Here is a 15734-nt window from a genome sequence, read left to right as displayed (position 1 = left end):
CAGAACGTTCTTCACTTTCCACTGATGTGCGACCATCTTTGAAGCGGTTGTACCACTCTTTTATCTGTGTGGGGCCCATTGCTTCATTCCCGAAGGCCTGTTGAATCTTGCGGATGGTTTCCACTTGGGAATCACCAAGATTTACACAAAATTTGATGCAGTAGCGTTGTTTAAGTTTTTCCGTCATTTTGTCAAAAACGAAAATCCGACAGCGCTCACTTACACTTCCTCACTCATCGGCGGTCTGTCGGCGACTGACAGCTTCTGCAGGAGGGAAAATATTCACACATATGAATTAGGATCGCCTACATATGTGCACCATATCACGCCTCCCTTGCTTTATTTGTTTACGCACAAAAAATTAAGGTTGGATACTTTTTGAGCACACCTCGTGTGTGTGTGTGTGTGTGTGTGTGTGTGTGTGTATATATATATATATATATATATATATATATATATATATATATATATATATATATATATATATATATATATATATATATATATATATATATATATATATATATATATATATATATATATATATATATATATATATATATATATATATATATATATATATATATATATATATATATATATATCTTCTTCTTTTGGCTGCTCCCGTTAGGGGTCGCCACAGCGGATCAACCGTCTACATTTCACTCTATCCTCCACATCTTCCATTGACACTCCAACCACCCGCATGTTCCCCCTCACCGCATCCAAGAACCTCTTCTTTGGCCTTCCTCTTCTCCTCCTGCCCGGTGGCTCCATCTTCAGCATCCTTCTCCTGATAGACTACGCTTCCCTCCTGTGCACATGTCCAAACCATCTCAATCTCGCCTCTCTCACTTTGTCTCCAAACCATCCTACCTGCGCAGTCCCTCGAATGTACTCATTCCTTATCCTGTCCATCCTCGTCACTCCCAACGAGAATCGCAGCATCTTTAACTCTGCCACCTCCAGCTCCGCTTCCTGTCTTTTTGTTAGCGCCACCGCCTCCAAACCATACAACATAGCTCGTCTCACTACCGTCTTATATACTTTCCCCTTAACTATTGCAGCTACCCTTCTGTCACAAATCACTCCTGCAACTCTTCTCCACCCACTCCATCCTGCCTGCACTCTCTTTTTCACTTCTCTCCCACGCTCTCCATTACTTTGGACAGTTGATCACAAGTATTTAAACTCATCCACCTTCCCCACCTCAACTCCTTGCAACCGCACCATACCACCACCCTCCCTCTCATTTATGCACATGTACTCCGTCTTACTCCGACTGACTATCATTCCCCTTCTCTCCAGTGCGTACCTCCACCTCTCAAGGCTCGCCTCGGCCTGCTCCCTACTCTCTCCCTACAGATCATGATGTCATCCGCGAACATCATAGTCCATGGAGACTTCAGTCTGATCTCCTCCGTCAACCTGTCCATCACCATTTCAAACAGGAAAGGGGTCAGAGTCGATCCTTGGTGCAATCCCACTTTTATCTTAAACCGGTTCGTCATTCCAACCGCACACCTCACCGCTGTCACACTGTCCTCATACATATCTTGCACGATCCTCACATACTTCTCCACCACTCCCGACTTCCTCATACAATGCCACAACTCCCCTCTTGGCACCCTATCATAAGCTTTCTCTAAATCCACAAACACACAATGTAACTCCTTCTGGCCTTCCCTATACTTCTCCATCAACATTCTCAAAGCAAACATCGCATCAGTGGTGCTCTTTCCTGGCATAAACCCATTTTTCTGCTCATAAATCGTCACTTCTCTTCTCAACCTCGCTTCCACTACTCTTTCCCACAACTTCATGGTGTGGCTTAACAACTTTATGCCTCTGTAATTTCCACAGCTCTGCACATCACCCTTGTTCTTGAAAATCGGAAGCAGTACACTTAATCTCCACTCCTCTGGCATCCTCTCACTTTCCAAGATTTTATTAAACGATCTGGTTCACAACCCCACTGCCATCTCTCTTAAGCACTTCCATGCCTCCACTGGTATGTCATCTGGGCCAACCGCCTTTCCACTTTTCATCCTCTTCAGAGCAGTCCTCACTTCATCCTTACTGATCCACCCCACTTCCTGATTCACTATCTCCACCTCTTCCAACCTTCTCTCTCTCTCATTTTCTTCATTCATCAACTCCTCAAAGTACTCCATCCACCTTCTCAACACACTCTCCTCGCTCGTCAGCACATTCCCATTTGCGTCCTTTATCACCCTAACCTGCAGCACATCCTTCCCAGCTCGGTCCCTCTGTCTTGCCAATCGGTATAAATCCTTTTCCCCTTCTTTTGTAACCAACTTCTCATACAGCTTGTCATTTGCCTTTTTCTTAGCTTTTGCCACCTCTCTTTGCCTTTCGCCACCACTCCTTGTACTCCTGCCGACTTTCTTCATCTCTCTGACTATCCCACTTCTTTTTCGCCAACCCCTTCTTCCTTATACATTCCTGTACTTCCTCGTTCCACCACCAAGTCTGCTTATCTTCCTTCCTCTGTCCAGATATCACACCAAGTACCTTCCTTGCTATCTCCCTCAACACTTCTGCTGTAGTTGCCCAATCATCCCACCCATCTTTACCACCATCCAACACCTGTCTCGCCTCCTCCCTATATTCCACGCAACATTCTTCCTCCTTCAGCTTCCACCATCTGGTCCTTCGTTCAGCCCTCACTCTCTTCCTCAACCTCACCTCCAAAATCATCTTACAGACCACCAATCGATGCTGTCGAGCTGCACTCTCCCCTGCCACCACCTTACAGTCTCTAATCTCTTTCAGGTTGCATCTCCTGCTTAAAATGTAATCCACCTGTGTGCACTTTCCTCCACTTTTGTACGTCACCCTGTGTTCCTCCTTCTTCTTGAAATACGTATTTACCACTGCCATTTCCATTCTTTTTGCAAACTCTACCACCATTTGCCCTTCCACATTTCTCTTGTTGAGACAGTACTGACCCATCACCTCCTTATCCTCTTTATTCCCTTCCCCAGCATGCCCATTGAAATCTGCTCCAATCACCAATCTTTCATCCTTGGATACAGTCTCCACCACTTCATCTCACTCACTCCAGAAATCTTCTTTATATTCCATCTCACACCCCATATGTGGGGCATATGCACTGATGACATTCATCATCACCCCGTCAATTTCCAACTTCACACTCCTCACTCGGTCAGACACTCTCCTCACCTCCAATACCTTCTTGACATATTCTTCCTTCAGGATTACCCCGACACCATTTCTCCTCACATCCACACCATGGTAGAACAGTTTGAAACCACCTCCAATGCTCTGAGCCTTACTCCCCATCCACTTGGTATCTTGTACACACAGTATGTCCACCTTTCTTCTCTCCATTATATCAGCCAACTCTCGCCCTTTGCCAGTCATCGTCCCAACATTCAGAGTTCCAACTCTCACCTCCACACTTCTACCCTTCCCCCTCTCCCACTGCCTATGGACTCGCCTTTTCCGTCTCCTTCTCCTCCTTCGCCCAGCAGTAGCACAATTTCCACTGGTACCCTGCTGACCACCGGTACTGGTGGCGGTCGTTGGTAACCCTGGCCTCAACCGATCCAGGATGGAAATTTGTTTTGTTTTCCGCATCATGATTTGGCATAAGTTTTTCCGCCGGATGCCCTTCCTAACGCAACCCTGGTCGCCTCTTATGACACACAGGGATATGGCACACCTATTCTAACCAGGGCATACGCCGGACCCAAGACACTGTTACTCATTTCGCCGGCCTCGGAAGGATGACAGGCTGTCAACCCCCTGGTGTTATACGACTTGGTAGATATATATATATATATATATATATATATATATATATATATATATATATATATATATATATATATATATATATATCTTTTTCTTCTTTCGGCTGCTCCCGTTAGGGGTCATCGGTCCGTATGATTAGGGGTTAGGGGGTCCGTATGATCCGCATAGTGATTTGGCACATATTTTACGCCGGATGCCCTTCCTGACACAACCCTGGTCGCCTCTTACGACACAGGGATATGGTACACCTAATTTAACCGGGGTGTACACCGGCCCAGTATACTGGTACTCATTTCGCCGACCTTGGAAGGATGACAGGCTGAGTCAACCCCCTGGTGTATTAATTCAGTGGCCCAATGGGGCTTGAACTCAGGACCTTTTGGATCCCAAGCCGCTGCCCAAACCACTGTGCCAACACCAGGCTCATATATATATATATATATGTATACATATATCTATATATATATATATATATATATATATATATATATATATATATATATATATATATATATATATATATATATATATATATATATATATATATATATATATATATATATATTCAGTGGCCCAACGGGGCTTGAACTCAGGACCTTTTGGGTCCCAAGCTGCTACCCTAACCACTGCGCCAACACCAGGATATATATATATATATATATATATATATATGTATATGTATATGTATATATATGTATATATATGTATACATATATGTATATGTATATGTATACGTATATATATATATATATATATATATATATGTATATATATGTATACATATATATATATATATATATATATATATATATATATATATATATATATATATATATATAATAACCAGGCGTAGTGGCGTGCGCCTGTAATCCGGCTACTCGGAGGCTTGGGTTGGAGGATCGCTTGAGGACGGGGGCTCTGCACTGGGAAGGGTGTAGAGCAGCCCGCAATCGTGGTGAAACCCAAATCCTGATCCCTGTGTCGTAAGAGGCGAGCAGGGTTGCGTCAGGAAGGGCATCCGGCGTAAAAACTTGTGCCAAATCAGTATGCGGATTATAACGGATGATCCGCTGTGGCGACCCCTAACGGGAGCAGCCGAAAGATGAACAACAACATATATATATATATATATATATATATATATATATATATATATATATATATATATATATATATATATATATATATATATATATATATATATATATTTCTTTCGGCTGCTCCCGTTCGGGGTCGCCACAGCGGATCATCCATATGATCCGCATAGTGATTTGGCACATGTTTTACACCGGATGCCCTTCCTGATGCAACCCTGGTCGCCTCTTACGACACAGGGATCTGGTACACCTATTTTAACCGGGGTATACACCAGCCCAGTACACTGGTACTCATTTCGCCGACCTCCGAAGGATGACAGGCTGAGTCGACCCTCTGGTGTTATACGACTTGGTATATACATATATATATACGCATTCATACATATGTTTGTTCATACATACCTATGTTCATACATACATACATATATATATATATATATATATATATATATATATATATATATATATATATATATATATATGTAGATTCCGTGGCCCAAAGAGGCTTGACCTCATGACCTTTTGGGTCCCAAGCTGCTGTCCTAACCACTGCCCCAATACCAGGTTATATATATATATATATATATATATATATATATATATATATATATATATATATATATATATATATATATATATATATATATATATATATATATATATATATATATATATGTGTTGGCATAGTGGTTAGGGTAGCAGCTTGGGATCCAAAGGGTCCTGAGTTCAAGCCCCATTGGTGGCTTGAATTAATACACACCATGAGGTTGACTCAGCCTGTCATCCTTCCGAGATCGGCGAAGTGGGTACCAGTGTACTGGGCCCAGTGTATGCCCCGGTTCGAATATGTGTACCATATCCCTGTGTCGTAAGAGGCGACCAGGGTTGCGTCAGGAAGGGCATCCGGCATAATACCTGTGCCAAATCATTATGCGGATCATAACTGATGATTCGCTGTGGCGACCCCTCACGGGAGCAGCCGAAATTAGAAGAAGAGTATATATATATATATATATATATATATATATATATATATATATATATATATATATATATATATATATATATATATATATATATATATATATATATATATATATATGTATGTTTTTTGTTATAGATTTCCACCCGTTCTGTGTGCGCGCGACCATTTCAGCCCAATCCCGGCCGTACGTCCACCGAACGCGACAATCTAGTCGTAGCTTCCGGACAAACGCCGAAAACCAGCTACGGGTGTTTTTCATACACCATAAACCAGCCAATTCCTCTGTCCACGCACTACAGGGTCGATCGCCGAATTGTCGATGCACCTAATTGTTCGCGCGGACAGAGATACCGGGAGTTTATACCTCGACGGGACCTGCACGAAAACAAGCCGCTGAAGCGGCTCCTTCCGTATGCGAATGCCGAGCGGTTATATATCGCCAAGTCCCGTCGGACGCGATTATTATGTTTATCGGCTTTAATTGACCAGTTAATTCCCCGAACGCTCCATGACAGTCAATGTGAGGAAAGGGACGCAACGAGCAGGTGACGTTCAACAATGGGGGACATTTATTTGAACACAGGCATGCAAGCAATGAATGAATGGGGATGAGACACGAGCAAAAAGCCTACAGCCGTGTTCTATAAATGCAAGTATATACAGGCACTTATACAATTCACCACTTATTGGACTGGCTACTTACTTATTATCTTCACTAAGTTTGAAGAAGCTCAAAGAAACTGGTGGAAATAACAACCACCCCTCCTCCTCCTCCTCCTCCTCTTCCTTCTGTGTTTTTGTCTTTCTCTCTTCCCTTTTTATTTATCAAGGGCGCGCCTCGCTTTCCGCGTGACTCATCCGCTGTCGTTGGGGGCTCCCGCATTCCATTCCCGGTGGTGGGGGGTGGGTGTGGGGGGGAATGTATTTCCAGGTAATTTCTGATATAACTTTGGATTTTCAGCTGGACAAAAAGTGTACAATATGTATTCTTCGTAAATGGAGAAATTCTCAAGAAGGTTTTTTTTGTCACATCCTTCACTTGCAGGTCGCCTGTTCTTTGAAGCAATTTAACAATTTCAATCATTATTTGGATGAAGTGAAGTTGTTCAATTTGAGAACACTTCAAAGAGAGGAAGTTATCCAGATTGAAAGAACATCTGGAGGAAACAAGGTAAGTTAAAATTTTCTTTTTTATGTTAGATAATTTACTTTGATGATTTTATTTTCATGGAACAAGTTCAAACCCATTTGAATAACCCTCAGGTTCTTCAAGAGTGATGTCCATCCTCCAATCAAATTCTTCTGTACCCATCCTTGCTGTTCCTGTTGTATTTTCCCATTTCCTTTCTGTTGCTCATCCACTCATGGACTGCGAGCCATACATACAGTGCCTTCAGAAAGTATTCACACCCCTCAACTTTTGTCACATTTTGTTGTTACAGCCTGAATTTATCTTAGATTAAATGTAAATTTTTTGTCTCTGATCAACATGATAAAGTGAAAACATATTTTTAGAAATTTTTACAAATTAATTTTAAATGAAAAGCTGAAATGTCTTGCATCAAAAAGTATTCAACCCCTTTGCCATGACACTCCAAATTGAGCTCAGGTGCATCCAATTTCCTTTGATCATCCTTGAGATATCTCTGCAACTTGATTGGAGTCCACCTGTGGCCAATTCAGTTGATTGGACACGATTAAGAAAGAAACACACTTTTCGCTGTAAGGTCCCACAGTTGACAGTGCATGTCAGAGCAGAAACTCATCCATGAAGTTCAATGAACTCTGAGATATAATTTTGAGAAGGTATAGATCTGGGGAGGGGTATAAAACAATTTCTAGAGTGGTGAAAGTTTCCAAGAGCACAGTGAGCTCCATCATTAGGAAATGGAAAGAATATGGAATGACTCAAATTCTTCCTCGAGCTGATAAAACTGAGCAACAGGGCAAGAAGGACCTTTGTCAGGGAGGTGACCAAGAACCCAATGACTACTCTGACAGAACTACAGACTTTCTTAGTTGAGATGGGAGAACCTGACGGAAGGACAAAACTCTCTGCAACACTTCAAAATCCAGGTTTTATGGGAGAATGGCCAGAAGGAAGCCACTCCTGACAAAAAGGCACATGACAGCACACATAGAGTTTACAAAAAGGCACGTAAAATATTCTGTCTTCTGTTGAGACGAAAATTGAACTCTGGCCTGAATGCAAAGCACGAAGTCTGGTGGAAACCGAGCACAGCTCATCATCCGTCTGACACTATCCCAACCGTGAAGCATGGTGGTGGCAGCCTCAGGCTATGAGGATAATTTTAGCGGTAGGGACTGGGAGACGTGTAAGGATTGGGGTAACAATGAATGGAGCCAAATACAGGCAAATCCTTGAGGAGAACTTGCTTCAGAGTGCAAAAGACCTTTGACTGTGGCAAAGATTTTTGTTCCAACAGGACAATGATACCAATCTTACAGTCAAAGCAACACTGGAAGGCTTCAGAACAAGAATGTGAAAGTCCTTCAGTGCCTCAGCCAAAGCCCAGACATGAATCCCATTGAGAATGTGTGGAAAGACTTGAAGATTGCTGTTTACCGACCCTCCCCATCCAACTTGACAGACCTTGAGCAAATCTGAAAGGAAGAATGGGAGAAAATCCCCAAATCCAGATGTGTAAAGCTGATACAAACATACCCAAAAGACTCGAAGCTGTAATCGCTGCCAAAGGCGCCTCTACAAAGTATCGACTCAGGGGGGTTGAATACTTATTGACACAAGACATTTAAATTTTTCATTTTTAATTATTCTGTAAGAAATTTGTAAAAACACATTTTTTAAAAACCCAATGCAAATGCATCATGACCATGATTATGTGAATTACTCCCATGGTAGTTTTTTTATTTTGAGGTATTTTTGTAGAAGTTAGCCAGGTACAAAATCTTGCAAGTGCATTTCCGTGATCAGATGACCGCGAGGCAGGAGGCTGTCTGTCTTTGTTGGTGTTACATATCAGCCTTTGCTCGCCGGCAGATTCGTCTATTTGGTTATCACATTGGAATGTCCTTTTCTTTGTTTGCATCATGAGTGTTTGTTAACATTTTATTTTGTTATATTGATGGTACAGTATTAATTTGTGAGTGGAACGATGCCGTTTGGAATGAAAATATAGCGGGATTTAGTTCAATGAAGACTGAGGAAATGATAAACGAAAGGGAAAAGAAATAGACGGGATTTATCCTAATCAGAATGGAAGGCCGCGACGTTCATTCATCCTTCGTGGGTGTTACACCCAGCTTTCACAATGATGTGTGTGTGGCAAATGTACTAACTCTGCACTCTACACAAACATTTCATCCTTGAAGGTTTCCCATTTTTCTGATGCCGATTGTCCTATTGTTGGCTTCTCCCAATCTACATCACCCAACTCTCTCCTCATACCCTCAAGGTTTTCCTTCCTGAAATTTAATAACCTTACTCGACTGTCCTGAACTCTAACCTTTAACAAAATCTTTGACACAATGTTGTGGTCACTTGCTCCCAAATGCTCCCCAACCTCCTCCTCCTCCTCCTCCACCATATTGGGATCGTCTCTGAAAAGGAGGTCGAACACTGCACTCCCCCTTGTGGGCTTATCTACAAACTGGGTTAAAAAGCAATCCTGGACTAAAACTAGGAAATCCTCATCTGCTCTGCCCTTTCCCTGTTCCTGGACCCAATCTATCCCTGGCGAGTTAACACCCCCCATCATCAATTCTCTTGCCTTACCACATTCCCTTTTGAATTCTTCATGAACTCCTCCTTCCTCCTCTTCCTTCACACCCAGAGCCCGATAAAAGCATCCTTCCAGTATCTTACTGTTTTAACAATCTCTAATCTCTACCCATACAGAATCCTCCACATCAATTCCCTCATTAATGTCACCCCTTTCTCTTGATGCAATGCTGTCCTTTAACCAGATTGCTACTCCTCCTCCCATTCTCTCCTTCTTATCACACTGATACACCTTGTAGTCTTCTAATCCTGTCCTCCAGTTACCCTCCTCCTTAAACCATGTCTCACTTACTGCAACTATATTGTACTCCTCACTATCTACTTTGGCTTCAAGCTCTTCCATCTTATTATTTACATACATATCTGGCATTGCTATAGAATATGTTTAACTTTTCCCTTCTTGAAATTCTATTTTATTGCCTGCACTTGATAATCACAAGTACATCATCAGTTCCAACCTTAATAGCTTCCCCACCCTCCACTGACCTAATAAAAGCCTGAATTGCTTCCTCAATTCCCACTGTAAACCTTGCTGCCCCCTTTCTATTTTACATGTGGCCATTATTCTGGAAACACTCCCATTGTCCCTGAAATGATCCCCACTGCTTCTTAAATGTAAAACCTTCCTCCCAACACCATTCTTCCAGCCATTTGTTGACATGTATCGCTCTGTTCATCGTTTATATATCATCTCCTATTCTTGGGAGAATCCCTGAAAACGTTACCTCACAACTCTTTGCTTTCAGGTCAGGTCAGGTCAGGTCAGGTATGGGAGCATGTGCCAGAACAGCGCGTCGCTGCGTCCACTTTCCGCCGGTACTCCAGGGGCCTTCGTCTGGCCATCCCCCAGGCAGATGCCAGGCCCATCCCCATCTCCTTGAGATGATGGTCAACCTGCTGCAACCAAGAGGCACGTAGTCGGCCCATTGGCCTCCTCCAATCATGAAACGAGCGTCAAGCGTCAAGAAAACGAGCCACATGTCCATACAGCCGCAACTGACGCTCACGGACTATACAGGTAACAAATCTCATCCGAGTCTCTCTCAGCAACCGCTCGTTGGACAAAAAATTCGACCAGCGATAGCCAGGATTCTCCGAAGAGACCTGGTACCAAAGGAATTAAGTCTCCGTCTCAGATCCTTGGTCAGAGTCCAAGTCTCGCATCCAGAGAGCAAGACTGGAAGTACAAAGGACCTGAAGACTCGGACTTTCGTCCTCCCGCACAGATACCGGCAGCGCCACACCCCATGATCCAGTGAATCCATGACTCCCCAGGCCCGACCCAGACGTCTAATGACCTCTGACTCACAGCCAGCAGAGACATGAATATCACTGCCAAGGGAAGTGAATCTCTCCACGACCTCAACATCCTCACCACAAACAGACACAGACAGGACAGCAGCATCCAAGATGTCACTGAAAGCCTGGATCTTAGTTTTGACCCAAAAAACCCGTAATCCCAGCGGCTCCGACTTCTCATTCAGCACCTCGAGGGCCCCCAAAAGGATATCTAAAGTCTCCACAAAGATGACTGCATCATCTGCAAAATCAAGGTCCGAGCTCTTGACATTCCCAACCGATGCACCGCAGCTTGATCTCGCCGACATCCTCCCTAAAATCCAGTCCATACAAGTGCTGAAAAGTGTGGGGGCTAGTACACACCCCTGACGAACTACAGTAACAACTGGAATTAAATCAGAGATGGTACCACCACACTTCACAGCACTCTCAGTACCAGAGTAGAGTTCAGACATCAGATCGATCAGTTTTGGTGGCACCCCACGAAGACCAAGAATCCTCCAGAGGACATCCCGATTCACTGAATTGAACGCTTTACAGAGATCAACATAGGCTGCAAGCAGCCCCTGCCGAAACTGTCGTCTGCGTTTGGTGAGGACACGAAGAGGAAGGATACGGTCAATCGTTGACCTCTTTGGTGTAAAGCCTGACTGCTCTGGACGCTGGTGCTCAAGCAGATGGTGGCGAACCCTATCAAGAATTATCCGAGCAAAGACCTTGCCCGGCACTGAGAGCAGCGTCACCCCTCGGTAGTTGTTGCAGTCTTGGCGATCACCCTTCCCTTTCCAGAGAGGAACAACAAGGCCCCTCTTCCAATCAGTTAGGATGATGCCTGTGTTCCAGGCAGAACACAAAACTACATGCAACGACACGAGTGCAGCATTTCCACCAGCATTGAGAAGTTCAGCATGGATGCCACAGATCCCTGGAGCTTTGCCCCGTTTCAACCGGTTCACCGCAGCCCGTGTTTCCACAAGCGAAGGTGGACCACAGTTGATTCAGGGGTCAGCAACAGGGATTGTAACACCCTTGACGTCCAACTCGACAGCTGGGGGATCATCCTGGTACAATCGCTCAAAGTAACTGGCCCAGCGGGCCTTCACTTCAGACTCCTCTGTCAAGAGCCTACCACTCTCTGCTCTAACTGCAGTGTTCCGAGGGATGGGCTTGGATGAACGCAATGCGCGAATTCCCCTGTAAGCAGGACGAGAATCACCTGTCCACAGTTGATGCTCGACCCCCTCACAGATTCCTCGCACATAGGCCTCCTTGTCCACCCTCAGTGCATGTACAGTTTTACGCCTCAGCTCCCTGAACAGCTCAGCTCTGCCATTTAGCCTGGCCCTGCGACTCTGGTCAATGGTATCCAGTGTCCCTTGAGAGACAAAATTCTTCTTTGCCCTGCGGTGAATTCCAAGACATCCACCGGCAACATCAAGGATGGTGCTCTTGAAGGCACTCCACAACTCTTCAGGACCCCCCAAAGCACCCGGACACCCCAAGTGTCCACTCAGCCTGTTCGCAAACTCCTCAGCTACTCTCTCATCCCTGAGCTTGCCAACATCCAGCCTAGACTGGGATGGTACCATTCTCCAGGATTTAAGGTGCAGCTTTAGAGTTGCTACAACAAGCCTGTGGTCAGTATTGAGGAACTGAGCACTCTGGTAGACCCTGTAGTTCTGGATCATCCTCCGACCCTCAATGAGGACATGGTCAATCTCCTTTGCCACACCGCCAGCGTTGGAATACAAAGTCCGGCGCTGAAACCATGAACCAGCCACCCTAAGTCCATGACTTCTTGCAAAGTCAAGGAACTTAGTGCTATTCTGGTTCATAGTTCCTGACCCATGGGGACCAACACACACCTCATAACCATTCCTGTCAGTTCCAGTCGATGCATTGAAATCCCCCAAGACTAGAAGTGTATCTCGTCTCGGGCACTGATCAACTACAGACTCGAGCGTGGCGTAGAATGCGTCCTTCACGGTGAGATCACTCGCCTCAGTCGGAGCATAAACAGAGACCAGGGAAATGACACCTAAGGAGTGACGAATCCTTAATCTCATAATACGCTCGTTGACCGGTGTTACCTCAATTATCATTGGGGTCAGCTTATTGGACACAGCTACAGCAACTCCTTGGGTATGGTAACCATCAGAGCGACCAGACCAATAGTAGGTGTAACCACCCGCCATGATCTCGCCGCAATCCGGTCTCCGAACCTCAGAGAGAGCTGCAATCCCGATGTCCAAACGCTTGAGCTCAGATGATAACAGAGACAAGTGATCATCCTCTCTTAGGGATAGGACATTCCAGGCGCCCACCCGAAGGGAACGCCTCAGGTTAACCCAAGGAGACCACCGTCTGGTGGACGACACCTCAGCACCACTCCGACACACTCTCCCGCAATCTGACCCAGGGATGTTACCCCGTGGTTTCCCTCCTATCATCAAAGATTGGGGGTCCCGAAGGCTTTGCCCCAATCCCGTCATCCGGTGAGCTGCCCTGCGAAGGGAAGCTGCACAGGCGGTACTCCCACGGAGTGGGTTTTCAGATTTTTTTTGCGTTTTTGTGTTTTGCGGAATGAAGGGTTTTACGGTGGCCGGGGTGCAAGTCCTCCCACCAACCTCCTAATAAAAAAGTAACCCAACTGCAGGAGGACGTCCGCAGACACAGCTGGGCACTAGCTATCGATGGCCGTTGGCTCACAAGGAGCTCCTCCGCCCTTTGACAGGTTTTGTTTTTAATCCTGCTGGGTGTCCATATCCAAACACCTTCCTCACCAGAAAACCTGGTGGGGGAGACGGTTTCTTCGCCGACAACCCGACCATGGAACAGGTAAGTACAGGTTTACATGGTACCTGTAGCAGGTCACAGATCGAACCTGACCTGACACTGAATGTGAAAGTCCTTGCTTTCAGCCACACCCCAATATCCGAAATTTTTCAAAACCTCTGAGTAAACCTCCCAAAATCATTTACTCCTTGATGTACCACAACCAACGTCTTCCTTCCATGACCCGATACAATATCGTTTCTCTTTCCTTCAATATCCCCAACTTCTTCTCCTTCAAAACTGCACAGAATTTGATATCTATGATCCTTCCTGCAGAATGAAGAATCTTCATATTTAATAGTCTCATTACCTACAAAAACTGTCTCCGGTACCTCATTTTCACCAATCTCTTTTGCTGCACCAACACCAATAGTCTGGAAGAAATGAGGTATGGGAGACAGTTTTTGGAGTAAAGATGAATTGATTCGATTTTTGGGTCAAGAGGTCATATTGTTTCGGATTTGGAAGCCATTTACACACAAACAGACAACAGTCCCCATAGCTTAGTTTTTTCGATAATTATGTGTTTATAGTTAGAATCCCTCCTTCTGTCTAATGGGAATTGCGCGCTACAAGTTATTTTTTAGTTAGGTTTTTATACAACAACAACGACACCACCCTCACTCAACCTGGTCACCATTGCCCACGTGTTTTGGACTGAAGGCATGGGCGGAGCCTCCATCACCTCAGATCCGACTCCGCCCCAGAAAGGTGGGAGTTGCCCCGCCTACCGTGGGCCTGTTCAATGAGGGACGGCCAGCGAATCGCGCGATGGGACCATCCAATCAGGAGGCAAGTGGCGATGAGAGAAACCGCTCCCACCTCAAGAGAGTAGAGGAGTAATTGTGGCGATTTGCTTGGTCTGCGGTCATGGTTCGAGCGGTCTGCGGTCCTTTGCGGTGGCTCACCATGGTGGTGGTGACCGAAGAGCAGTGATTGTGGCGACTACTGAGCATCTGCGGTGGTGGTGGCTTGGTCTCGGTCGTCATCTGTGGCCCTTTGCGGTGGATTTTCATGGTGGTGGTGGGTTGAGCTGCCAGGGACGTGGGCCCTGGACTTCAGCTCGTGAGTTCGTGTCCCACTGGGGTGGTTCGGGTTGGTGTGACCGCACGAGGCGGCACAGGTACTCTGGCCCGGCTCTACCGACTAAAGACCCACGGGGTCCAGTTTTGCGTGCGTGCGTGCGTGCGTACGTGTGTGTGTGTGTGTCGGGCCAGTCTGTGTAAGTAGAATTGTAAAAGTGTTTTCCTTTCCTTGTAAATTACATCTCTTTATTCGTGATAATTCTGCTCTGTCTCCCTTCCCGATTATTATTTGTAATAAACCCCTGTTAAATGTTCCAGTTCGTTGCTCGTGTTTTCTTTCATTGGCTGAGCATGTTGCGTATTGAGAAATAGTAAGGCCGTTTGGGCCGGTAAATTGTTCATTTGGTCCGGCGTGGCTTTGGTAACTTCCGCTCTATTACGCCGGATCAGAGTCGGTGATGGCGACTCGATTTGGACAAAGTCGGCCGAGGGTGTGGTTTCCCCGGTAGTTGGACGGTGTGAGTACTTGGGTAAATTGGAATTAAACAAGTTTACCCTACCTCACGCCATCAAAATATTTGCAACCACGGTCCTCTAAGTGACCCGTGAACTTTCAGAGTTGTCCGAGAGTCACGACCTAAATTCTGTGCGTTCGGTGGGAGACGACTCCACTGCTCCACCTAGTGGTCATTCATCGCCGCCGAACTCCGGCCAACAACAATATGTCAGAGGTTATGTTCGGTAAAATTCTGTAAGCGCGATAACTTGTGAACTGTTGATGGGATTTTGACCAAAAGTTTTTTTTCCTTTTTCTGGAGTGATGTCCTGTCACTCTGTGAACCGAAAGCATTATTTTGGTTGACTCCTCCATGAGCCTGCATTTCTACCCAGAAATCTGTTTCAAGCAGTTGGAACAAATGCAAATGTTC

The 15734-nt window shown here is 45.1% G+C and overlaps 1 protein-coding gene across 1 annotated transcript in view; it reads left to right on the top strand.

The window, feature by feature from the left end:
• LOC147017522 (uncharacterized) overlaps positions 1 to 15734 on the top strand; it is a 236010-nt gene that overhangs the window by 178072 nt on the left and 42204 nt on the right. Inside the window, exon 18 of the mRNA XM_085847979.1 lies at positions 6929 to 7054. Within this exon, the coding sequence (XP_085704105.1) occupies positions 6929 to 7054 (126 nt within the window). The remainder of the gene's footprint in view (positions 1 to 6928; positions 7055 to 15734) is intronic.

The sequence above is a fragment of the Eptatretus burgeri genome, chromosome 11 (genome assembly GCF_056783735.1).
Source record: "Eptatretus burgeri isolate ZD-2024b chromosome 11, Ebu_testis_v1, whole genome shotgun sequence".
Lineage (NCBI taxonomy): Eukaryota > Metazoa > Chordata > Myxini > Myxiniformes > Myxinidae > Eptatretus > Eptatretus burgeri.
The sequence above is the reverse complement of the archived record's forward strand: the minus strand, read 5'-3'. Positions and strand labels throughout refer to the sequence as shown.